General features: G+C 42.2%; 1 protein-coding gene across 1 annotated transcript; it reads left to right on the forward strand.

The window, feature by feature from the left end:
* Positions 1-26222, forward strand: TRUB1 (TruB pseudouridine synthase family member 1). Its single transcript, XM_081193072.1, has 8 exons — positions 1-325; positions 4429-4524; positions 5426-5481; positions 14690-14771; positions 20617-20689; positions 22150-22289; positions 23586-23642; positions 25710-26222. Exons 1-8 carry the CDS (start codon positions 181-183, stop codon positions 25922-25924), a joined length of 864 nt encoding a protein of 287 aa, XP_081049198.1. The 5' UTR covers positions 1-180; the 3' UTR covers positions 25925-26222.
* The last annotated feature ends 1407 nt before the right edge of the window (positions 26223-27629 follow it).

Raw genomic sequence — 27629 nt, forward strand, 5'->3', positions numbered from 1 at the left:
GCTCTTCGGCCTTACAGTTTGCGGGCGAGGAAGTGGCCGTTTCTCTTCGCCGTTTTGCCCCGTGGTGGCCGTTGCTTGCTTGCCTGCCGCTCCTCCTCCCGTCGACCCACGTGGGCAGAAAACGGCGCCGGGATTCGGGACGCAGCGAGGCGGCCGGGCTTCCTCACTGTGCTCTCGCCCATGTCTGGGACGGTGGTGGAGGCCGTCCGGGGCAAAGCAGCTGCCGCTCAGCTGCTGTCTTTTAGCGGGCTCTTCGCCGTGTATAAGGCCAAGGGATGCACCTCAGCCGCTGTGCTAAACCGGCTTAGGGCGAAGCTGTTGGCAGGTACCACTGAAGGGGGAGAGCAGAAAGTCCAGGGAAGGAGGGAGAGTCTGGGCCAGAGGTGGGGAGCCTGCGGCCCTCCCGAGACGACCAGGCTCTTCGCAACTCAGCAGCCTGCGCGGCGGCCGACAGGTTGCGGAGCAACATCTGGAAGGCCTCAGGTTCCTCATCTAGGCAGGTCCTAAGGCAGGCATAGGCAAACTTGGCCCTCCAGATGTTTTGAGACTACAACTCCCATCATCCCTGACCACTGGTCCTGTCAGCTAGGGGTGATGGGAGTTGTACAGTGGTACCTCGGGTTACAGACGCTTCAGGTTACAGACTCCGCTAACCCAGAAATTGTACCTCTGGTTAAGAACTTTTTTTCAGGGTGAGAACAGAAATTGCGCGGCGGCAGCAGGAGGCCCCATTAGCTAAAGTGGTACCTCAGGTTAAGAACAGACCTCCAGAACGAATTAAGTTCTTAACCAGAGGTACTCCTGTAGTCCCAGAACATCTGGAGGGCCAAGTTTGCCTATGCCTGCCTAAGGCGTGTGAGGAAGTAGTGGAGTTTAGTTGACTTGGAGACTCTGAATGCTGCACAACCCTTTTTTTCATTATTTCCTCGGCGCCGGATTTATGTGTAAGCTAAACAAGATATAGCTTAGGGCCCCCCAAAAAATTTAAAGGACAAAAAACCCTGGATGTACATTTCCAAAATATAAGATGAAGAACAAATAAATAAAACCTACATACAGCAACAGTGTTTTGTGTTGTATAGGCTCCTATGATGTAAGTAATGGGCCCCACCTGCTAGCCTGCTCCCTAAAATATCCCTGGTTTGCTCATTTCTATATGTAGGATGCCTACATTCTGCATGGACTGGTTGCATGGAAACATGTGCAAATGGTTTTAGATACCTATTAGGTCCATAAATTACCATATAGCATATATTCAACACAAAAAACAGTGACAATTTGTTGTTGACAAAGGACAGCTGGACATGTAAAGGGCCCCATTACCTTCAGTAGCTTAGGGCCTCATCAAACCTAAATCTGGCACTGTTTTCTATACACAGTGGTGCACTTTGGTCATTTTAGGCATTGGACAGTGGGTATTGCTTCCCTTCAGGTAGTGCACATTTCTTGCCCGCTCCCCACCTCCATCCACCTAATTGCATTCTTTACAACTGCTTCATTCCTACACTGGTATAATAATAATAATAATAATAATAATAATAATAATAATAATAATAATAATAATAATAGCAGTAGTAGCAACAGCTTGGCAACCCAGATAATTACAAAGAAAGACCCTGATAATGTGTAGTTTCCTGTCTTAATCTCTTTCATCCACTTCTATCTTAAGCTCTTCTAAATGGTGTTTGTGCATGTATTTTCATTTTCACGATAACAGATTGCGATGGTGGATTTTTCATTTCTTTTTCTGCCACATCTGTAATACAGATTTTCCAGAGTAACTATGGCATCCCTTCAAAGGAAGACCCAGTGGTTTGTTGTTGTTGTTTTTTGTCATTGATAACTTTCAAAAGAACAATAGTCTTTGATTCCCACCCCACAGCTGTTGGCGGGGGCAGTGATCTGCCCATCACATTTGGTCTCCCCTCCTGCCGTCTATTTGCCATTCTCAACACTACCTCCTGGGGAAAAACTAAAAGCTTTTTTGTAGGGGTTTTTTGATGGTGTGGAACTGGAGGCGAGGGAACACACCAGGACACAGTGTGGAGTACACCAAATGCTGGTCTGATCCTGCTGGCATACCAGTGTATTTGCTGAGCATGTTCAAGTTCTGGTTGGCTTTGGCCTGCCACCTCTTTGCTCCTCCCATGATGCAGTCAGTAACCAGCCTCAAACAAGGGGACTGACGTATGGAGCACTAGAAAAAACGATCATGCTGGGTGTTGTACTGATACCTACCTGTTTCCCACCTATCTTGTCCATAGTGATGTGGGGCCTCGGACTTGGGCCCAAATTCTGCGGGTTCCATTGTCTTTGGAAACAGGTGCAAAGAATAAATGTCTCCACATTTTATCTGATCTTCCAGCATAATCCATGGAAGTCTGACTTGATGGATAGCATTTCTCACTTCACATTTATGTCAAGAGTGCTGATATGGTTCTCTTGTTGCAATTAACCCAAGATGCAGAAAGGAGTTATGTATCTGTGGCATGCCTTTAAAAAAGCATCCTAAACCTTCTTTTCTAACCAAATGATTGTGTAGCTTCTGAGGTTCTTTTTAATATTGTCAACATGCCTAATTTGGAGCTGAATTTGGGGGTTCTAGAGTTGGGACCATTTGTATCTTTGCATGAGTATGTAAGGTGGATAACTTTTATTTGGATGTTCCTGTTGAGGGAAAGGCGAGAGCTTAGATATGTCCTAAAATATCCAAATAGTGGATGCTGTGTAAGTGTTCTCCAATGAGAAGCCAGTTTTTGTAGGGACATGGCCACATAAACACACTACTAGTCATATTAGTTGCCTTGCTGGAAAGAGAAAGTTACCAACATATTTTGGCAAAATTTATGAATTATTTGCAATCTAGCTTTGTTTCTGGATTTACCACCATTTCTGAGCACTAAGTTTTTTTGCATGTACTGGGCCCATTGATTTAAATGGGGATGGTAAGCATGTGCTCACCCTCGGTTTGTAGGAAATAAAAAATAGACCAATAGCAGGTAATAGTTAACAGCAGTTTATTATTGGCTTCTATGAAGTATTCATTACTAAAGCACAAATTCAATTTCACTTATTCAATTTCAGATGCATCGGTTTTTGTTGTGATTATTTTATTGGATAATATACTGCTTAATCCCCTGCCAACCTAGCAGTTCAAAAGCACGTCAAAGTGCAGGTAGATAAATAGGTACCGCTCCGGCGGGAAGGTAAACGGCATTTCCGTGTGCTGCTCTGGTTCGCCAGAAGCGGCTTAGTCATGCTGGCCACATGACCTGGAAGCTGTACGCTGGCTCCCTCGGCCAATAAAGCGAGATGAGCGCTGCAATCCCAGAGTCGGTCATGACTGGACCTAATGGTCAGGGGTCCCTTTACCTTTATGCTGCTTAATGGCCAAGCGGGTTGCTAAGTGGTTTACAAATTATAAAAGCCAAATACACAAAAACCAATTTAAAAACAAGATTAAAATACACAACAAAGCAGTATCATAAAAAAGGAGATCCAGGTCATGGGATCAGGAAAATGCTTGTGTAAACAAGAGCCAGTGGAATGTCAGTATAGGTGGCCTCTGTATTTTGCCTTTCTTCCAATGCATTTGGAGCAGGGTTTTAAACACACAGCAATTAAAAAAACCCACACACAGGGACTTAGTTAAGGTTTGTACCTGGGTTTTGCACCTGTAGATCTGCTTCAGATCCACCTTTCCCAGCTTCGTACCCTCCTGGTGTTCTGAACTACAATTACAGTACTATGCTGGCAGTGGCCAATAGGAGCTGTGATCCAAAACAGCTGGAGGGTACCAGGTTGGAGGAAACTGGGTTAGCTACTGCATCCCCTGACTTGAGCACCACATTGCCATCTGCACGCAACCTTGTAGCTGGGAATCCAAGTGCAGGCAGGGCTTTCACAGTGTTATCTACAGAACAGCGTGCAATCTCATATCGTTTCTTTACATAGCCAGCAAGGGACTTGGTTGTGCATGTAGTCTGCTGGATCCAAGCCATTATATGTAATTAAATGTGGGAAACATATTGAGAGACTGCTGTGCACTGTTGACAACATTGGAAAAATTCTGTGACTGTTGCTAGTTATGGTTTTATTACTGTAACAAATCAGTAAATGTGATGCTTCTTGTACGTTGTTGGGGAAAATAATGCATCCTGTCTGTTAACTATTAAAATTATTAATTATCTGATGCCAGCTTATGGTAGATATGAGAACATGCTCTAGGTATGCTATTCGTTTTATGATACGACAAATCCTAGGATTCTGATTCACAATTTTCCTCCCTCCTTGGGATTAAACTGTTTCCATTAAATTAGTTGTGCCACTTTGGTACCTTTCAATGTGAACGGCAGATTTATGTGCCTTGTTTGTTATTTTTATGAAGTTCTATGAAGCTTTTTATCCTTTGGGATCTTATTTTTTCAGAAACCGGTATGCCAAAGCCTAGTAGAAGGAAGAGGAATAAAATGTTAAAGATTGGACATGGTGGGATTCTGGATAGCAGTGCTGCAGGAGTGTTAGGTAATTTGCATATTAGCAGTCATTTATTTATTTGCAATGTCCCTAGAGAACTCTCTCCCACTGAAGATAACTTGTCTGCCACATTAGCAGCTTTTCCATGTGAAATTTAGATGTACTTTTTCTTCAGTCCTGTGCAGATGGCTGGTTTAAATAGCTGGTTCCTCTGCTCCTGGACTGCCATTTTATGATGTCCATTGATTTTATGGTTTTTATGTTATATTTTCTGACGTTCTGCCATCATACTAAGCTAGTCCAGCTGTGGTTTGTTTACCTGTTCACTCCAAAGCAGAAGTGCTTGGACTGAGTACACCAGCCTGCAGCTTGTGCCCAGTACAAAAGCATACTTTAAGGCCTAGCATTACATGTGAAGCCAGCTTTTAAGTTCCCAAGGTGGGTTGCAACATTATGCAACATTAAAAACAGCTTAAAACAACAATAATAGAAATAAAGCAGGTCCTTTTTTCTGTTATTGTAAACTGGGCAAATAAACTGAATTACCATATTTTGTCTTTGCTGGCATTCCTTTTTTAAGCCACTGACGTTGGAGAAATGAGTACTGCTTGCTTAGTCATAAATACTGCAGACACTTTAAAATAGTTCGGAAGGACCCCAATGTAGATTGATGGTCCTTTTAGTAATACATTGCACTTATGTGCATTGCTTCTTGATGCACTATACCCCACCCCACCCTGACATACTGGAAAAATGAAAAGCACCAGAGTATTTACCCCCCTCCTAAAATTTCTTCTGTCATTGTTTTCAATCGATTGACCCTGTTAATGGAAAGTGTCAGAATTGCGTGAAATAATATTTGTTACTGGCATGATGTTTTACAGACAGCAGTAGTGAATACAGAGGTGACAGGGGCAGTTGTTGAAGTAATGTTTCTCTTTGTTAACAGTGGTTGGCATTGGAAAAGGAACTAAAATGCTGAGCAGCTTGCTGGCAGGTTCTAAGGTAAGGGAAAATGGGGTACTTCATGTTTTCTGTATGTTTTCCACCTTAAGTGAATAAACTATGAATAGGGAGGTGAGGGCAGACACTATTTTCAGATAGCAAAGACTGGGAATCACACTGATCTTTAAATTGCTTTGACAAAACAAGTCTGTCTAAAAGAAGTGAGGCCTTGAGGCTTAACCTACATTGAAATCCTGGCTGTGCACATTCTGGTTAATTCTTTAACGGTTAATGCTTCCTTGGCTTGGATCCTAATATAACGTAAGGAAGTTCACAGCGGGAAAGTCTCCTGTCACTTCCTTCCCTTCTGCACCACTCCATGCTCCACTCCATGCTGTTTGTGATGCTCCCGCAACCTTCTGAGATGTTTTTTAGGGGAAAGAGAAGATGTGAAACTGCTTCTATTAACTTATTTTAAGTCAAATTATCTGATAGGAAGCCCATAAGAAAAGGCAGCAACAGAGGTTGGTCCGCTAGGGTGGATTGCGGCACTGCCCCACTAACTTCAACCGGCCATTAGCTAGCCTCTCCCCCGGCTTAATTTCTCACTTGCATTCAGTCCAGGGGGAGCAGTGTCTTATCGACTTCTCCTTTCTTAGCCTCGGTGTTGCCCTTGTAGAACGGAGCAGGGAGGAGGATGGGGCAAAACTGGAATGAGTTGGCCCTGCCTTTCATTGGTTCTGACTCTGCCTCCTGTTGACCTTGCTGACTTCCACTCTGCCAACCCCAGTAGACACTAGGCACCACTTCTTGAGTGGAATTCTGTATTTAGCTGATGATCTGTGGTATGGAGGCCTTTCAGCTTCGTATTCACTGTTGGCAGTAGCCATAAACTTGCAGGGTGCAGAAATAGTGCAATTAATGTGCATAATGTGTCAAGGGAGGAAAAGCATAACATAATGTAATCTGCAGGAACACGCTGGACGCAGCTGGAGGACATGTTACACTTCCTCTTTGATACAGCGTATGAAATTTCTGGTGTGAGATTAGAAATGGCAGTTCCTTGGTTGTTTTGGAAATTATGCTTGGTTAATTGAGATCTCAATTTATACACACTGGTGAGTTTTAATACTTACCCGCAAAATATATGTACTGACAAAAGAGAGAGCTTAGTCCTCCAGGGCTCAAGAAATAAAATTAGAACTTGGTGATCATTGGGGGTTGTATCCCACATACTGCTAAGTGAAAGAGAATTAGCACTGAACTTGTTTCACTAGAGGGTCATCTTGTGAAAGAGGTTCCACAACCAGATAGCTTTGTATATAGAGAGGATAGCAGCATAAAAAGGTAGTTTAATGAGACTTCAAACTCGCACAAGCTCTTGCACAATGGCTGCATCAGTGCTTTTGCTGTGTTGGATTCATCTGCCCAGCATGGAGAAATGGACCTGTTCAAGCACAGGGCTTGCTGAATGACAGTGTTGGATGCAACAGCTCAGCTTCAAAAGTGAATTAAAGAGCCGCTTAACTTTGAACTCCTACACTATCATCTTGCACAGATCTGCTTGGAAGTAAGTGGATGATGTTGGGTGTTTCAGCCCTAAAGGTGATCTGTTTATTAAAATTCACCTTTGTTGAAGCTGGCTAGTAAATATGCTTTCTGGCTCTGGAGAGGAGGTGCAAATAGTTGTTAAGATGCTTTAATTGCTGCTGAATAGTTTGAAACGCTCTTAGCTTCCATTTCCCAAATTTATTATCCCAGGACACCTGTTTACCTATTTTTCTGGTGTGGCCCTATATTCTCTGACAACAGAGATACCTCATATCTGGCAAAGCTAGCTGTTGTCAGTGTTAGCTATGACTAGATACAGTGATGCAGACTTCTGCTACTTCATACCATCTGTGTGGATTCATTTGATTGCATTGTGCATTATCCAGTTGTAGCTTCTTCCATATAACAGTAGTTCTACTTCCCTCAAGTAGGTCAGACGAGAGTGATTTCACTTTCCCCTGGGAATGAGAGGCTCAGTGTGAGTAATCTGTACTGTGATCTCCAATGCACTAACTAGTTGAAAATCCGCTCTTTTAAAATGGGCTCTCCTAGGCTAGCTGTTTTTTATCTGAATCCCCAGGAGCTTCACTGACTTGCAGAAGATTAGAATTGACTCCCCTGCATTAATTGCAGCTTCTTGTTTAAGCGATAGGTGAATGAGCGTTTGATCTCAAAGGTTGTCATCTCTCCAGAGAGAACCGTTATCAAAATGTCACCCGGATAACATCAAATCCAGGCTCCCAGTGGCCTCAGAGGTTAGGGAGGAAAAAGATGAACAGAACAAGGGGTATACTGAGCTTGCCATGGTCTTGAACAACTCAGATATTTTTTAATAGTCAGTTGAATTTCCCAGGGATCCCCAAATGGGTAATGGAAGCCACTTTAATTAGTTGTCTGAAATGGAACTGTTCTGTTTTACTCTGACACAAGCTTGCTGTCAGAGGGGCTCGAGGAACATAATGGCTAATTTCCCTCTAGACTGAGACTATTGCTGGCTTATAGGTTTCTTGTGGTGTCCTTCCCTGGTTGCTTTTTTCCCTTTGCCTTTTTTAGAAGCAGAATTCACCTAACACCCCTTGACAGGTAGTGCATGCATTTTGTACTCAGGTACACAGAAAGATTAGAATTAATCCAAAGGTCAAAGAGCTATTTTTCACAAGACATTTAAACCGCTGTGGCAAAATCAGCTTGGATGCTGCATGGAAGTAGAGACTTAAATGATGAGCAACTTTCTGGTTGGCAATCTTGACTTTGTATGAAAAACAGAATCATAGAATCATAGAATTGTAGAGTTGGAAGGGGTCCAGAGGGTCATCTAGTCCAGCCCCTGCAATGCAGGAATATCAGCTAAAGATCCACCACAGATTGCCATTCAACCTCTGCTTAAAGAACTTCAATGAAGGAGAGTCCACTACCTTCCAAGGGAGGCCATTCCACTGTCAAACAGATCTTACCATCAGAAAGTTCTTCCTGAGGTTTAGTCAGAATCTCCTTTATAGTAACTTGAATCCATTGCTTTGCGTCCTAGCCTCCAGAGCAGGAGAAAGCAAGCTTGCTGCATCACATTGTTGACTCGTGTAGCTTGTGGTCCACCAAGACCCCTGGATCTTTTTCACATATACAGTCATACCTCTTGTTATGTTTGCTTCATTTTACGTTTTTTCAGGTTGCATCCTGCGGCGACCCAGAAGTACCGGAAAGGGTTATTTCTGACTTTCGCCGCTCACGCATGCACAGACGTGCAAAATGGCGTAACACGCATGCACAGACACGGCGAATCGCAACCCACACGTGCGCAGACTTAGAAAAAGTATACAGTCATACCTCGAGTTGAATATGCTTTGGGTTGAGCGTGTTCGAGTTGCGCTCTGCGGCAACCCGGAAGTAACGGAGTGCGTTACTTCCGGGTTTTGCAGCTCGCGCATGTGCAGACGCTCAAAATGACGGCATGCGCGGAAGCGGCGAAACACGACCTGCGCAGACGCTCTGTCGCGTCTTGCGTTCCATTCGGGTTGCGAACGGGGCTCCGGAATGGATCCCGTTCGCATCCCAAGGTACCACTGTAATGAATGTCTGATGTTTTTAAATTTTCTTTTTGTTTCCTATTCCATTACAGCGGGAATTTAGTATCTGGAACAGGGGTGGGGAACCAGTGGTCCTTCAGATGTTGTTAAACTTCATCTCGCATAAGTCCTAACTGGCATGGCCAACAGTGAAGGCTCCTCTTTGGAGCAATTGGAATATAGCCCGTCTAAGATTCTGAGCCCCTCAGACCTTGAAATCTATTGTCTAGGCTTTCTCCTGTCACCCACAGTCATTATTAACATATTTCCACTGAGTGAGAGGCTTCCTAGATGCTTCTGCCCACCTCATCTGTCTAGCCAGTCAAAATAATTACTACCAGCAAGTCCCGCCTCTGACTTCACAACTCTCTCCCATAGAATGCCTTGAGTCGGGTAGTGGATTCTGTGGGTGTAGATTGCCCTTCTAAACCAAGGTTAGAGACGTTTCAGTTTAGTTAGCCAATGTTTCTCAAACTTGGGTCTCCAGTTTCTGTTAGACTACATCTCCCATCATCCCTGACCGCTGGTCCTGCTAGCTATGGATGATGGGAATTGCAGTACAACAATAGCTGGGGACCCAACATTGAAAAACACTGAGTTAGGTGCTAAGTTCTTATACAATTGCAATTATTTTGTGTCCATGCCTTTGCAGGGGGGAGAATGGGAAGAAAACCAGAACAAATTTGGCCCTACCCATGTTCCCACCCATATTACCTTATTGTCCCTGCCTACATAACCTTGGCTGCCCCCACCAGGTCCAGGAGCTATCAGCCACCACTAATGACCATCTGGAGAGGCACAGGTTCCTCACTCCTGATCTAGAGCTATGGGAGCCTGTAGCTCAGTAGACAGGTTTGTGTGTCTCCTGCAAGACCTTCAGGAAATAGATCGATGCTTATGACATAGGATTACTATGGAAGGGGACACTTCTATAGTGCCTGTTGTATATTGAATGGGAGTAACTGGTAAGAGTTAGTAATGCATTTGACGGCTTCCTCTAAAAAAACATTATGTTGCTTTCGGTAATTGCTAGCTTTTGGTATTCTTCTGGACACAGTGCATATGCAGGGATGTTCACTTTTGCTAACCATTCTTAACACAATCAGCTATTTGTTCTAATGGAAATGCTAATTGATGGCAAAGATGTATATTTTAGAAAGAGGCAGTTTTACTGATGCTTGGGCAAAGCAGTCTTTCCTGGAACCCATTAAGCACCTGTAGTGTGCAAGTAATTATTGTAAATGATGATAAACAATTTCAAATTAGATCTGAGTTTGCATGAATGTATTTAAATAAGTCTGCAGAATAGCTTTGCTAAACAAATTAAGATTTAAGGATACTTTATCTGGGTGACTTGCTGCTCTGTGGTATATAAAGCTGAATTAGCCTTTCTCCCCCTCCTTATTGCACTCAGTGCTCTATTTTCAGGCCTGTTCAGCTGATGGTTAAATCTTCCCATAAGGAGTGAGATTTATGATCATGCTGCCTGCTGATAGTCTTTTACAAATGACAGCAGCTGACAGAGAGTTGTTTCTGTAGTGTTAGTTTGGTGATGGTTCAATTTGTTCATACAAGTCATTGTCCACTGTTGCAGTCATCAAGGGATAATACACATGCATATGTGCACAAATCATAAAAGTACCATTATCCATTGGTTATCTAGGAGGAATACTGATGCCATGACTTACAAACAAAAAGCATTCAGGCTGCGAACCCATACACATTTTCCTTGGAATAAGCACCATTAAAAAACACTGAGACATAATTCTGAATAAACATGGATAGCTACTTCTCAAGCTACTTTTATTGGTGCTGCTATGATAAAGCAAACTGGAATTACTTTCATGTTGCTAACAATGGAGCTCATTGTAGGCACAGGGATCAAATGGGAACAGGCTTCTGGGTTTGGAAAGATTGGTTCCGGAAAACCTGGAATTTTGTATAGCAGGTGTAGGGTGATACAAAAACTGTGAAGATCCCCCATGGTCCACTGATGTTTTCAAAGCAAGGAGCAGCTAATACGCATTAAGTGAATGTTCATTCTTGCTTAAAAATGTATGACATGCTCTGCTGAATCACATCAAATTCTACGTAGACCAGCATCCTTTGCAAAATACATAGCACGAAGTGGTCCACCAGAAGTTGGCCAATGGCCTATTCATGGACCACAACCTATTTTGACTCTGCTTTGGAGTCACAAAGCTTTCGTACATGTAAGGTTTCAAAAGCTATAGAACACATTATAATTGCCACAGAAATACCTCCAAAAAACATCCTTCCTATAGCAATTCATTTTTTGCTCTGTCAATAGTGTTGAGAAATTTGGAATTCACATCCTTCACTAAACGTATTTTCATTCACCGGAAGGGCAAGATACAAATTTACTAAACAGATTAACAGAGGTTCTGTTAACACAGAGAAAGAGAGACACCATGCAGATGCAATAGCAAACCATAGTTTTCTCTTACCTGTACAAACGGCAGCAAACTTTGAGTTTGTGTATGTGAAGAGAGTATGTGAAGTCAGTAGATTAGAATATTTCCACATTAGGGTAGCAACAACAATAACTTGCCATTGTATCTGAATGTGGCAGCTTATGGTTTGCTGCTTATAAGCCAGGTTCTCAGAACTAAAGTCCAGATCCTAATTTGTCATTAAATAAGGATCAATAATTCAGGTGCTTATTACTTCCCCCTCATACAGGAGAAGGGAGGTTCACCTCCATTAATGCATGTCATGGAAAACCATGGTTTGTTGCATCTCAGTGTAGTTTTTGTAGCATGAATTCTTGGCATTCATCTGTCTTGAGAGACAATGGAGTGCACCTCCAGGAGTGAAGTCAAACCCTTGCTTTAGCAGCATTGAAGTGACCCCACTGAGGTGCAAACCTGGGCAGTGTGTATGGAGGTCCTGGGCTGCCCAGACGACAAGACACCCCTCTCGGCCTCTCTGATGTGGTACGGAAAGCAGAGCAATATATTTGGTATCAACTAGGCTGCCAAAGTTGCCAGAAGAAAATGTACAAGACGCCATCCAACCATCTGAGGGACTCCACTCCAAGTTTGTGTAGGGCTTTACTCCGTAGCCTTTTCTTCTCCTGAGATTTCCTGCAAAGCAGCAGAAGTTTAGGATCAGAGTTTTCCCTCTCCTAGATGGGATACCTTACCACGTTGATGAGCCCCATTTGCCACTGTTATGGGTTATAAACAAAGGAATAAGTGTATTGGATAGATCCAGGTCTAGTTCTCACACTGCTGCAATTTTAGCATGCTGTCATCGTGCTAAAAATCTAGTAAGAGTTTATCTGTTTAATAGCATAAATAATAATAAAAACCTTACTAATACTATAAATTAAAATGTTCAGGTTCATATTATTCTCACACAGTTGCTGTGCTCAAGCTTTCCAGGGTCCTAAGGATATGAACATCTTGGATCCAGTGCAATTATCTGCAAATTTTCCTGTTAAATATTAAGGACTCGCCTGCCTCACTGGAAGTCAGGTCACCCTGTGAGTTAATCTAGTCACAAAGTAGAGGTGGATATACAGGGTCAAATGATCCAGCTACACTTGTAGTTCTTCAGCAGTGACAGAACAATTACAGCATCTTGCAGTAAAAGAAATTTAGTGCAGTGTTAGTATAAAGTCAGCTTTTTCTCTCTAGAGAAAAATTATTCTAGAAGAGAGTTGTAATGTTTCTTGGTATTAAGACATCATGTTGACTATTCGTTAAATTTAAAGTTGCTCCGTTGTCTATAACCTGCTCTTGGCTTTAAAGTTTTACTCTTTGGGTTTGACTTGCTGGATGCTTCTATTTTCATTATCTAATCTTCATTTAAAAAAAACACTTTAATGGTGTTATTGAGATGGAATGATGTCTGTAGTCTCCCTTTTCATATCTTATGTAGAGAAGGGGCTTTATTTTGACTTTGTGTTAATGTATCTTGGATAAGAGAACAGAGGCATAATAATATAACACACTTATTATTTAGGAGTAAATGATATTTTTGTGGGATAAATAAATCATCCTGCAATCATATACCGTATTTTTCGCTCCATAGGACGCACTTTTTCCCCTTCAAAAATGAAGGGGAAATGTGTGTGCGTCCTATGGAGCGAAGACGCCATAGCCCTGCAACCCTCTCCCAGCTGGAGAGGTGACACGCGGCTATGGCAGGAACCTCTTTAGCTGCGCGCCACCTCTACAGCCGGGAGAGAGCGTGCGGGACTAAAGAAGCCCCCCGTGACCCTCTCCCAGCTAGAAAGGTGACGCGCAGCTATGGCAGGATCCTCCAGCCGGGAGAGTGTGTGCGGGGCTAAAGAACCCATAGCCCCACGACCCTCTCCTGGCTGGAGAGGTGACACACGGCTATTGCAGCAGCCTCTATAGCTGCACACCATCTCTCCAGCTGGGAGAGCGTGCGCGGCTAAAGAAGCCCCCCGTGACCCTCTCCCGGCTGGAGAGGTGATGCGCGGCTATGGCAGGAGCCTCTTTAGCCGTGCACCACCCCTCCACCCGGAAGAGCGCGCGCGGGCCTAAAGAAGCCCCGCTTACCCTCTCCCAGCTGGAGAGGTGACGCTCGACTATGGCAGCAGCCTCTCCGCTGCACCTTTCCGCTGCTCCCCGACCTGCTCTTTGGGGCTGGTGGTGGGCTTCCCCTGAAGCCTGGAGAGTGAGAGGGGTTGGTGCGCACCGACCCCTCTCGCTCTCCAGGCTTCCAAGGTAGCCGCCTGAAGGCGATTGAACGCACCTTAAACGGCACCTTGTTTTAGAGCGGGAAAACAAGAGGGGGAAAATTCTCCCCCTCTCTGTGCAGTGCCTCCTGCCGCTTCGCTGAAGGGGCACTGGGCAGAGAGGGGGAGAATTTTTTTTCTTGTTCTCCCCCCTCTAAAACAAGGTGCGTCCTATTGTCCGGTGCGTCCTATGGTGCGAAAAATACGGTACTTTGTCCATAATCACTTGCTTATGTAGTGTAGATGGAGGATAATCTAACACCACACGTGAGCTTGTCCTTTTCTGAGAATTTATAGCTATGCTGGATTCCCAAACTTATTGGTTCATCACGGGTTTAATAAGCCTTTGGTTAATTGGTGCTGCTCAGAGATACCTTCTGTTAAGTTGTGGGCGAACATGTCAGTTTCAATTTAGAGACAATGTTCTTCCACTTTTCCTTGTCTGTATTGCTGCCTGTGCTGTTTCCTTTTCTCTTTCCAGAGGTGATGGCATTCACAAAGGGAACTGAAGTCATCTCCATCTCCTTCTTTCTCTCAGTTTTTTCTTTTTTATAATGTGATTTTATAGCATTGTGCAATCCTTCTTGATGACAGGCTCACCAAAGCTGACTGAGTGCATTCCTGTGTTATATCTACCCTTGATTTCACTAAAATATTCTAACATTTAGTATTCTTTCATGGGTGTGACTTACACTTTTTATAATATCCAATTAGTATACTTCTGTTTTTATGAGTACTCTAAATCAGAATGGGAATGTGCATGTACAGGAATAGATTTGTTCATGTCCATAATTGTTTCTTTTTTTCCTGAATTGTCTAGCTTGGTGGCATGGTATAAACTCAAGATGCTGGTGATATTTTTCATTAAACCTCTGTTGCCCTCCACTCAGTGTTTCACACTAATTATTTTCTTCCCTTACAGAAATACACAGCTGTTGGGGAATTGGGAAAGGCAACTGACACATTTGATTCTACAGGCAAAGTAACAGAAGAAAAACCTTACGGTAAAGAATCACATAACGTGCTCTGTTCTGACTGTTTGACTGCAGTGCTTTGTTTAGATTGCAGCAAAGATGGTGTCAGGCTCAGGTTTGTAGCTTATTTTTAAAGGAATTTTGTTAGTCTAGCTGACAGATTAAATAGTTTGCAACATCTTGGAAATGGGGATTCTTTGTCAGCTTTTAAGATGACTTCTGAGAAACTGAACTCAACACTTGAAGGTCATATAAATCCACAGACCCCTAGTTACTGAGCGCATCACTGTAATTAATCAGCAGGCATTTAGGAACTGTAACTCTCTGCATATGTTAGACTCCAGCTCCCAATATGCCTGACTGTTGGCTATACTTACTAGGTCTAATGGGAGATGTGGCCCTCCAGATGTTGAACTCCCCAGTTTCCCATCCCTGGCTTTAGTTGCTTACTAAAGCAACTAGCTCACTGATAGAGTGCATGCAAAGGCTCAGTCCTGGCATCTGAGTTAGGGTCTGAAGCTGTGGAGAGCCAATTCCTGTTAGCATGAACACGAGTGATCTGGATGGTTTAGTGCTCTGACTCAGTAGAAGTGAGCTTCCCATATTTCCTACCTCTGTTTCTGCATGCATGTGGTGTGGATGTAATGGGCATTTGTGCTTTTAAAAGGTGGTATGTTGTGTGCAGGTTTCCCTTGACTAAACTTTCAGATATCACAGAAGCACAGACTTGTAGAGTTGGAAGTGACCATGAGGATCATCTAGTCCAACCCTGCAATGCAGGAATCTTTTACCCAACATGGGGCTCAAACTCACAACCCTGAGATTAAGACCCTCACGTTCTGCCAACTGAGCTATCCCCTTCTGAGCTGTGTTGGGATAGCGTGCACTGCCTGAATATCCCCAAGCTTGTGCATGCACATCCTTGGTGTCTCAACTTGGCTTGGGCACAGAGTATGAGTATGGTGTCATGTTTTCTTCTGAATTGACGCTCTGCAATCAAAGTACCACTATGTATGCTTTTAATGAAGCAAGAAAGAAAAAGCATGTAAGTAGTATGTTGGGTGTAGAGGAATTGGGGTTGTAATCACTTAAAGTTCCTGCTGTGGGTATGTAAGTATTTGTGATGCCTGTTGGTGAGGTGATACCTATAAGGCTTCTTGCTCCACTAACAATAGCCATAATCATAGCATAATGGGATGACCATGAGTTAACTGTCTATTGTAAATGTTTTCTTTCATTCCACCCACCCTAGGAGATGATCCTTCTGTAGTTGATAATGCAACGGGGGAAGTTTCTAGTTCTTACTACTTCCTCAAAGTAGACCCTTCTCTTCAGATCTTTCTATCACCTCTCAGTGCTTTTTTACATTTCAGACAAACAGCTAAATCAACAAATTCATCCAAGAAGGAGAACAAGAGCCTTTTAAGTAGCTGGAATGGTTGCTAGGTTTCTGCTTTGTTGCGTGCCTTGCTTTTGGTCATATGCAAAGATGCATCTCTCCTGTGCTTCTGAGAAATAACATGCCACTAATTGCGGAGCAAACTTGCTACTACTCTCATTAATTCCTTCACAACTTAAAGAGAACAAAGCTATAGATAGCTGGTCTCCTAGCAACTGCTATGCAACCCTCTGTATTTATAATACCCAGTAACAGGTAACCATGATAAATTATCTTCTGTTGCCTTGTGGTGATAAAGAAGGTCTCTGTGGATTTTTTTTTCTTTACTCCTTTTTCTTGCATGCAGTATGTTCTCACTATTCCCACACCTCTTAAAATATAATATTGCCTCACAACTTATACTGCCTCACAGACCTACCTTCATTTTAATTCATGTCTTTTGCTTGATTCATTTTTAATGCTGAATGAGCAAACTAGCCAAAGGCCCAATTCAGATATTATAAGCCAGGGCTGAAGAACCTCCGGCCCGCAAGCCTAATTAAGCCTGGAAGATTGGCCCACCAGGCCATTTTGAGCAAATTACACCCACTTTTGCCCCTTACCTGATTACATATATGATGTCAGGTATAGAAAACTTCAAGCCATGACTGAATTTCTTTTAAAAATCCTTGATGTGGTGTACAAAAACAGATCAACAGTAAAAGCTGTAGATTAATAAATATTGGCAGACCACAATAAAATCATTACAAACAAGGCTGCCATCTTTGCAGTAGCAGCTGAAAATAATTGCTGCAGTTTTCTACAAACGTTTGCCACAAACCGCAAAAAGGATCATCCACCATAGTATTTTGAAGTTGTTTTTAATCTTGGCTTGTATTTATAATTATTAGTGTCATATATTATTAGTGCTATGTTTTGTCCCTGCTTCCCTGGTGTTTGTCCTAGCAGGAGTATAGATTTGCTACCAATTTGTGATTTTTTGTACTTGTACTATTTGCTCACTTGTTTGTGAATAGTAATTAAATTTAAAGCCTCTTAAAAACAGAAGTCCAGGATAATTTGAACAGTATCTTAAAATTCAAAAATTATTTCCCAAATACAGTTCTGGGCTCAGAGTATACCCTCTTCTTATGGTAAGGTTCCTATTTTTCAAATCAAAGACAAACACTGAAATTTTAGTCCTACAAAGGTGTCCAAAGGTTGTTTGAAAATAAGGTATTTCAGGCACCAACAGCAAAAGGAAATGTTGAAAGAGCTTCATTGCTTACCTCTCCCCACCCCATGCATGTTTTCCTTTATAACTGGTAGCAGGGATGTCTTAAAAATATCCTAAATATGTTCAGCCTTAGAACCCATAAGAGTTTATGATGTTAAGCATGTGAATATAGGTAGTTTTTTATTGTCTTCTGTTTTCCAGTGTTGTTTCACTCTGCTCTTAGGCTGAGATACCCCACCCCACCCCACCCCACACGCCAAAAGTAGCAAAACAAAAATGAAATGCGTATGACTGATATAGGTCAAAGGAAGGCCTAATAGTTACTGGGCAAACTAGAACAGGTTTTTTTCATCAGGTGAAGATGAAATGCCTGTGTTTGGTAGGTAGAAAATGCAAACATTCCCATTTGAGAAATGTTCAGATTGGTTCTTCATTTATACAGAAAAGCATTATTTAATTCTACATATTTGGTAGAGGCAATAGGAAGTATTTAACATTACACCAAGTTGACTGTTTTGTCAGCGCAACCATTTCATTTTGCCAGACTGAATGATGCCCCCCCTCTCTTCTCCCTGTGTGTTCTCCTGATCCTTCCAGAATCAATTGCAGGGGGAGAAGAGAGGAGAAGCCCCATTGTGCAAGCAGAAGACCTTCAAAGGGCTTCCGCCAATGGGACTCATTAGGTAAATCCCGCCCATTGGTTCAGTTTAGAGATTAACCTGTAGGGCTAACATTCTTATATCAAGATTACTTAATATTAGCTATTATTTAAGGGAAACTTAATATTTACAATTTTTAAAAAATCTGATGTAAATCAAAACATCATTAAAAAAATTCGAATGATTGATTTTTACACACCTGCACCCACATGCCATGAGTCATAGGAGCTTGATCTTAGAAGCAAACAGGGTGTCTGCAACACCAGGGAGCCTGTCTCTCCCTCTCCTCATTCCCGTACATATTGTTCCCCTCCTGCAGCCCTGACTGATTTATGAACTGCTGCAGCATTATCATTAATGACACTTCATTTAGACTGCTGCTGGGCACAGTAGCAGCATCTGCCATCGCGGTTCCAAATGTTCTCTTTGTATAAAGTGAGATATTAAAGTTGTTTCCTTCCGATACAGCATAAGAGATGAAATGTTTTCTTTTCAAGGAATAACCCTCTTATCTGTATCACGAGAGCCATCTGTTCAGGAAGGGAGCTGCAAGTGCCTAGAAGAAGTAAAGAGCAAGGATTAAAGCATGAGAAGAAGAAGAAAAAGCCATTCATGATATTTATTTATTCCTTGGCAGGAATCCATTGGGATTCACCAGAGGGAGGGAGGCTGAGCAGAGGGGATGTTCAGGTTAATAACTGCAGGAAGGATAACCAGTCCCAAATCTGACCTTTTGGTCAGAGTCCAAATATCTGTATTCTGTTGCATTATGTTCCTGAAGTCTATGTTTTGGTTTCTCCAGAAATCGGTCTTTGACAGGAGTTGTACTCAGTGTGCTTGTGATTCTTTTGAGCCGTCTCTTGGCAATGTATATGTGAGAGTGTGGGCGCATATGCTAGAAAGGCGAGATTTATATTCTGGCTGTACTGCATTGGATAATGATAACTAGATTATGTAAAAAGTGAGTATCATAATACCCTAGAATTATTAATGTGCTGGAAATCGGAACACAGATAGCTAGGCCATTCTAAATTTTTCTTTAATCTCTTGTGAGGAAGAAAACGTTTTGTGCACTGAGTATTTCATAATGTATCTACTACATTCTCCCCTACCATGTTGCACATCCTAGTTATTAAGAAGAGTCTTAGATCGACTTGCATTAGCATACATTACAATTCGATAGAGGAAGATTTTCATAACATTACATAGCTTATCAGAAAAATGAGCGTTCAGATTGGAGTGGAAGCAAATAAGCAGCCAAATCCTGTGTGCAGAAAGTTCCGTGTTTATGGGGTTATATTTCTTTTTCTCCCTCTGATAATATAAAGGCTGATGTGTGTTGAGAATTTTAAATCAAATAGATTTATGAATATTTTGCCCCTCTTTTGGTCCACATATCCTTGTGTTCAGGATAATGTGATGCAAATTAGATACCCCACATATCTTTTAACCTATTCATTTACTTGCACAACTATTCTGTGGCATAGGTTAAGCCATTCTTCCAAACCTGGTGCCCTTCAAGTTTTGTTTAACTACAGTTCCCATCATTCCTGCTGGGATAGCTTTGTTAGTAGCGCATGAGACAAAAGGGGAAGAGAAGAAATTACACACTTTTGCTACTTAGCCTTACTTAACTTTCTGGACTATTGCCTGACTCTTTTTTTTGGACCAAAAAATGATGACTGGTCCTAATTTCATTTAAAATGTTCAATGTTGGTATTGGCTAGTCAGTTATATTTTATTTATTTAGGATATTTATATATCCAGTTCACAATGGGCAGTTCACAAATTTAGAAGCAACACAATACAAAAATAAAATAGTGAATATTAAAAACAAACTAACATGGCCATGAAGCAGATGAAGCTGTCATGAAGCAGATGAGAACAATAAAGACACGACTAAAGAGGGAAACAGCAGAGGGAAACAAAATAAATGGAAGAACTAAAAATCAGTAAAACTATAGATGTTCCAAAGCCTAGGAAAATGAAAATGGCTTCACCTGGTACCAAAGAGATCCTCAAGCCCTTTTAGGGAGAACATTCCATAACTGGGGTGCCACCACCAAGAAGTCCCTTTTCCTGGTCATCACTGTCCTCACCTCACTAAGTGGGGTAATTTGAAAAGGGCCCTCTGATTTAGATGTTAATGTCCAGGCAAGTATATACAACCGGAAGCAATCCATTTGAAGCTTTATTATTTAATACCATCACTTGGAATTGGACCCAGGAATGGACTGGAAGTCAATGCAAATGATGATGGACTGGTGTGATATGCTGATATCTACTGTCGATAATCTTGCTATTTTGGGCTAGCGGACATTTCCAGACAAAGGCAACACCATGTATAATGCATTGCAGTAATCCATCTGGGGTGTTAATAGAGCATAGACAATTGTTGCAAGACTATCTGTTCAGATAGAATCATAGCTGGTATATCAGATGAAGTTGGTAAAATACTCAATGTATTGTCTTGGCTTTAATATAAAATCCAAAAGATCAGCAGCTTTCTTCTCAATTCTCCGAAGTGCTCAAAGTTTGTCAGTTGTTACACGAATAATGAATACTGAAATGTACATATGCCCATGTTTTCTCTTTTGGCAGATTGGATAACAAAAGAGGATCTTGAGAATGTCCTGCAGAAGTTCACAGGCAGCATCATGCAAGTTCCCCCGATGTAAGTGCTTTGATAAATAGTTGAACGTCATCTTTGGGAAGCCTGCCTGCAAAATCTCATTTTGCTGGCAGTAGAAAGTGACCTCTGTAGAGCAGAAAGCTGGCAAGACAGGGCAGTCTGGAAAGAATTTATTAACTTGACAGAATTACAGCCAAGAGTGACATTGACTTGAACAGCACATGCAAATAGCTCATGATGCTGTCTGTTATGACTGAATTTCAGGCCTTTGGTCATCACTGAAGCAAAGCTTTCCCTTGCCTTGAATATTTAAACCAAAATCAAATAGTATTGCTTAATGGGCAGTGTTTCATTTTAGGACACTTTTGTATACCAATAATAGGAAGTGTTCTCAGTGAAGGTAACAGTGCTTCTTGGAGGGACGCTTGAGGCAGTCCAGTCCACTTTACATGCAGTCTTTGAAGTACCAAATACAATGCTTGGCATAGAAACTGTGGAAGTGCCACTTGTTCTTGGCAAATGCCCATTCCCTTATGGATCCCTGTGTCAGAATGTAAGGGTCACGTATGAACAGGATGGTGATAAAATGTATGATTAGGTGTCTTCATCAGAGATGAGCTAATTTCAGATTGGCAGGCATCTTCTCTTTTTTATTGAATGTTAATGGTTCAACTATGCCTATTAAATTCATAAAGGAAGACCTTGGTTCTGAGAATGTGAGAAGGGTCTTGCTAAATCAAATCAAGGTCTCCTGGTGCTGGACTTACCAAGTTTCAGCCACCCTCAATTATACCAGAAACTGAAGAGTGGTCCACTGGTAGACCTTCTGCCCACCCCAGAGCGCTTTTTAAATGCATGACAGCAGGCAATGAAACATATATCTATATTGTCAGGGAACTGCCATCGGCTCAGTGGCGAGGGATAGAGGGGGAGTTGTGTTACAGGGAGCCTCCGAAAATCTTGCGAAGCAGTTCCCCACCTCCAGTGGAGAAGAGGTGCAAGGACCAGAGGATGCTAGAGAGAGCCTTAACACCGCGCCTGAGCAAGCCGGAGAGGAGGGAAGCACACCCCTGCCATCCTCAATCATGCGCAGTAGTTTGAGGTGCAGGGAGAGGCGGAAAAGGCTTGGGTGACGAAACTTTTATGTTGGGGGAGGTACAAAAACAGACCACTCCTGGATTCTGCTAGCGATTGAGCCAGACATGAACTTATGACGTTCTTCATTGTAAATAGTTTGCACCAAAATAAAGCCTGTAAAAGACAGGTCGGAGTCCTGCCTGGTTACTCTCGAGCAACCGCAACAGCATCTGACATGTGTGTGTATATGAGATTTATTATTTATTTATTCACCTGGACAGATGGTTCTCCTTAGCACTACTCTGGATTGAATCTGTTGTATTTGTTGTTTTGTAAACATCTTAAAGATTTACTTGTATTGAGTGGTATATAATTATATGAAATAAAATGAAATAAATAAGAAATACCCTGTTGTATTCACTCAGCTATTGTGCCCTGAAGAGAGATGGACAGAGGTTGTCCACTCTGGTTAAGAAAGGAGAAGTTGTTGAAGCAAAGCCTGCCAGACAAGTTATGGTCTACAGTCTCACTCTTAGGAGTTTCAAGCCGCCATTCTTCACGCTTGGTAAGGATCCAATAATGTGGTGATAATTTAAAAATGTGAATCAAGAGGCCTAGGCCAAACTAAGGAATTCTCCCATTGCCTTTTATTTTAAGTGCTGTATCAGTGAAATATAGACCACCTTTAGACAATTGAGTAACTTGGATGAACCACATGGCCATTATCTTAATGTGCTGAAGTCAACATTATTTTGACCTATGGATCTACAGTGCAACTATATACGTAGCAATGGACTATCGATGCGTACAGGCTGAGAATCTCTGGGCCCTGTGTTTCAGAGAAAGACCATTAAGGACAGTAGTGATCTTCCTGCTGAGTCCCTTTTGCCAATAATCAGACAGGGATGTCAGCCATGACATGCTGTTCTCTTTTCTATCGAGTGTGATGAAAAGGCAGTGTAGGCTAAGCTGATGGATGTAGACCCAGGAGATCACAGCTGCAAACACTACCCCACCCTGCATGAACTGGGGAAAACACTGATTGCTCAGCCTTTGGACACTTTGGTAACTTATGGGAGTGGTTGCAACATTGTTCAAAAGCAGAAGTAAACAACTTTGCACATTTTCAAAGTGTTAAGTAAGTGTCACTTGGTGAGGCTAACAGTTTGGGGCTATGTTTGACTTGCAGGTTAAGTGCTCTCCTCTTTTGCATAATATGCAAACCGTGTTTCAATGTACTATGTAATTTCAGTGGTTACGACTTACTGCTCGGGTGATTTGCAGCTCTTTATAGCGAGCAGATTTTAAACTGTCTTGGGTCTTCCTGGATATGTGTGATGTGCGTAGACTTTTAAAAGTTTGCTCAGTGCTTTAAAACATTCATAGATGCTTTTTGCTAGCACTTCAAATAATCTCCCCACCCCTCAAGCAACAATGGATAAATATATGACCTGACATGGTATATTTCTTCTTCTTCTTCTTCTTCTTCTTCTTCTTCTTCTTCTTCTTCTTCTTCTTCTTCTTCTTCTTCTTCTCCTTCTCCTCCTCCTCCTCCTCCTCCTCCTCCTCCTCCTCCTCCTCCTCCTCCTCCTCCAAATGAAGGCTCTGAAGTACTGAAATCCTGAAGCTGGTGCTGTAAAGTGAATGATTGTTAAGCCGGTGCATTTTATTCCTGTTTGCTTTCCGCTCTTCGCCAGCTTCACAATCTCACCCTCACATATGTTACAGGATGAATAATTTATATTATAACCCATAAATATTTTAATCACTCTATTGTTTGCTTAGTGCATTTTTACATTTCTATGTAAAGTAGATTTTTGTGCTATGCTGGCAATTTACCATGTCACTGTTAACATTCCAGATGTTGAATGTGGCGGCGGCTTTTATGTCAGAAGCTTGGTCAACGATATTGGCAAAGGTAGGCACAGACAAAGCACAATCGCTCGGGGAGCAAGTGTTCCTGTTAACAGAGGGCCAGATCAGCTGTCAGTATCTCTGGCTGCCAGATGTGCGCACTGGGGCTGCGGCACTGTTTGCCGTGGTTTGGACCTCTGTAGCACAAGATGAACCTGAGTGAACTGACTACAAAAGTGGTCCTTCGAGGGCAGCAGTAAAGTGGTTGGTTTGGCCATGGACTTATGAGAGAGGAGTAAGAACTCTCTTTTCCTGCAAGATAAACAGATGGGGGGGTGGAGAGGTAAGAAAGTTCCTGTTTTTAAAGGTTACGATGATAAATAATGCTTTGAAATCAGAATGTGCAAAGTTGCAAACATGATATAACCATCCCATCTGGATTTGCCCCTGTTGTTTATGATGACTTAATCAGCTTTTCCTCTGACCTGAGATGTGATCCCACAAAAGGAATTTTTATTTGGCTATACTTCACCCAGGGAGTAACATAATCATTGACAGGAGGATAAGTTCAACCATTTTTAAACACTAAGCTCTTTTAGATTCTGCTCAGCATGAACAGAACATAATGGCTGTACACCAAGAATTATTGGTGCTCAACTTTCCTCCTTTGGCAGAGACCGAATTCAGTAAGCAGCCATCGGTGTGTAACAGGGTTTGAATGGCAACTGTGTAATATTAATACTCTGTAATGTGAACACTAGCTCTGTTTGGGGCAGCACTGCACATGGGAAGTCTCCTGCAGGCGCTTTTCATTTTTAAAGGAGTCTAGAAAGGTACTACAAGTCAACAGCTTATTAAGGCATGCATAAAATGTGTTTGTGCATTACTATTGTTGTTGTTAAAATTTGTTAGTCACTTTATCTTGCCCAAGGCAACCCAAAGCAACTTACAAAGAAACAAAACCACATAGATACATTAAAACCGGGGGGGGGGGGGGAGCAAAACAACAACAACATTACTTCCCACCCACTTCTAAAAGGCCACTCATAGTTAGAGGCCAAAGGCCTGGTTATAGAGGAAAGTTTTTGTGTGGTGCCTAAGGAAAAATGATGGTGCCAGCCAGGCCTCCCTGAGAAGAGCATTCCACAAGTGGAGAGCCAGTGCAGGAAAGGCTTTTTCTTGTGTTGCCACCCTCTGGACTTCTCATGGAGGGGACACACAAGGAAGGGCCCTAGATTATGAATGCAGGGTCTAGGTCGGTTCATACGAGAAGTGGTCCTTGAGGTATTGCAGTCCTGAGCCATTTATAGGTTTATAGGTTAAGACTTTATAGGTTAAAAATCATCACTTTGAATTGGGCCCGAAAACTAATTGTCAGCCAGTGCATTTGGGCCAGGATCAGTGTAATATGCTCCAACCGTCTTGCTCTGGTAGCAACCTGGCCACTGAATTCTGCACCAGCTGAAGTTTCCAAACCATCTTCAGGTGCATCCCTATGTATAATGTGTTGCAGTAATGTAGTGGGGAAATGTACCCCCCCCCAACTGCATTTCCATGAGATGTGCAGCGTATTTGGATAATGAAATGTTTAATGGTTAATGTTTGTATAATGTGTCAAATGTTCAAAGTGCTTCAAGGTTCATTATCTAGTTGTTACCCTTACAACAACCCTGTAAGGCACATTAGTATTATCCCCTGCTATTGCTGAAGGGGGAACTGAGGTTGAGACAGAGTGGCTTGCCTAAGGCCACCTAGTGAGTTTATGGCTGACGCGAGATTGAAACCAGGGACTTTCTGATTTGTAGCTCAGTTCCTTAGTCAGTACACGACACCAGATCTAACCATTTGGTATTTAAAGAATACATTGCCAAAGATGCACACTACGTGGTTTTAAAATACTCTGGGCTGTATCCAATGCCTTTAAAATAAATGATTATGACAAACATAGGTTAATTCGAATGGATCTACTCTGAGTAGGACTGGTACAGGATACAACTCTATATTCTACCATAGTGGTGATGTTATAATATCTATCCCATATTTCCCACTGGGGTGCTAGTTTCAAGTTCTGTAAAATATTGGTGTGCTGTTTGCAAGCTTGGCTTTTGTTTTCTCCCTTTTGATACTGCAGAGCTGTCCTCCTGTGCCACTGTGCTGGAACTGACCCGAACCAAACAGGGACCGTTTACCCTAGAAGAGCATGTTCTTTATGAAGACAAATGGACCATTGATGAAATTGCCCGGTCTCTGGAGTGTTGCATGCCTCTCCTCCAGGAAGAACCGCCTCGTAAAAAATTAAAGATGGAGCTGTCTGAAGAATGCGCCATGAACTCTGAAGATAAGTGATAAGTCAGGTCAAGGAAAAAGACTGAATGACTGAGATGTTTTAAGATTGCTCTGGGATTGTCTTGTCTTCCCCTGTAAATTTACAGTCCAGTGCGTGGAGGATGACAAATTACAATGCAATGAAAATGATACCTTTCTATCTCTTCTGTTCGCGCTGAAGCACACAGACACACACAAAGATGCCCAGCATTTATTTCCTTTCATAATGTCCGTATTGTGTTGTGAACTTATTTGTCAAGGAAGCAGACTCAACACTACACCCAGTAAAAGACCTTGCAGGACACTTCTAAAATTTGAATTTGCTTCCATGTCCTTATTTGCTTGTTTGTTTGTTTGTTTGTTTGGGTACTTACATCTCACCTTTAAAAGCAAAGCCCCTTCAAAAAGCAGGTTACAATATTAAATTTGTATAAATACAGTTTAAAATAATAAAAAACAAATATAGCAGCAATACAGTAAAAACAGCCTAGAAGACTGTGGTTATATAAAGCCAATAGGGCCCTAAATTACCATACTGAGTACTGGTAATTAGGGAAAGTGTGCAGATGTACCTCTGGATTTAAAGATCCATACTTGTGCTTTTCAGTGTGTTTCTTCTTTTTGAAGAATTGACATGTATGCTGATACACTGCGGCTAGTTCTATAGCTAAGTTTTCTCTTTTTTCATTTCTCAGCACATCTTACCTATAATTGCTCGAAGAGAATCTTATTATATACATCTCTTCTCTGCATTAATGCCTTGCTTTTTTCTGATTCATTATTGTCCTTCCCAGTACTTTTGTGTGTGTAGACTATTTCTTTAAAGCTGTTGGAGTCATGAGATTCTTGGAATGGGTGACAGCGGCAATGTCTAGGCTGCAGGCTGCAGGTGAAGTTGGCCTATCCAAATAAAGGTGATTATTTCCAAAGAAAGGTGATTAACCAAACCATTTAAAACATATGACTTCTCCCAAAAAAAAATCAGGGCACAGTGACAATTCCCAGCAACCCTTAACAAACTACAGTGCACAGAATTTTAGATGGGCTGTGTGTGTGCTTCAAATGTGCTTTAAATACACAGTGTGTACACAATCTAAAAAGGACTCTGGGCAATAGCTAATACCTGAGCAGCAGCAACAAAGTGGATCTAGGAGCATACTTATGCTTCATCCCTTATCCACCAGGACTGTGATTCTCTCCAGGGACCTTCCTCGGATCAAGCAGTATGCTCTCCTCCAGATGCCACCTCCTTTTGGGGGTGAGACAGCTGGCAACTGTGGAGAGGATCTTTGTGTCTATGGAATGTTCTGCTGAGGGATGTTAGCCCAGTTTCGGCTTTGATGTCACATTGGAGACCTTAATTCTGCCAAGACTTTAAAAACCATTACTGCACTGTTTAATCAGCTGTTATTTTTCACCTCTTGGGGCTATTGCCATATGAAATTTTAGACTGATAGTATTGTTGTGAGCTGCCTTGAAAGTGCAGGTGTGTTGAAGGTTGGGATACAATTTTTTATCTCTACACTGGAGCCTCTTCTTGCCTGTCTCTGAAATGTCTGTTTTGGCTCCCAGTCCTGCATGCTGTTTCAGAAAGTATTGGGTACAGTAATACCTCCACGAACGTCCGCCTCCTCTAGCGTCCATTCTGGTGAATGTCCACGGCAAACCCGGAAGTACCGGAATGGGTTACTCCCGGGTTTGCCGCTCGCACATGTGCAGAAGCGCT

This window comes from Podarcis bocagei (assembly GCF_964188305.1).
Source record: "Podarcis bocagei genome assembly, chromosome: 4".
In the NCBI taxonomy this organism is placed as follows: domain Eukaryota; kingdom Metazoa; phylum Chordata; class Lepidosauria; order Squamata; family Lacertidae; genus Podarcis; species Podarcis bocagei.

Bases quoted from the DNA above. Each gene is read 5' to 3' on its own strand.
- TRUB1 (XM_081193072.1), top strand. From the start codon at position 181: ATGTCTGGGACGGTGGTGGAGGCCGTCCGGGGCAAAGCAGCTGCCGCT. The intron at 4,525-5,425 runs GTAATTTGCATA...CTTTGTTAACAG, and splicing joins CAGTGCTGCAGGAGTGTTAG to TGGTTGGCATTGGAAAAGGA. The intron at 5,482-14,689 runs GTAAGGGAAAAT...CTTCCCTTACAG, and splicing joins GCTTGCTGGCAGGTTCTAAG to AAATACACAGCTGTTGGGGA.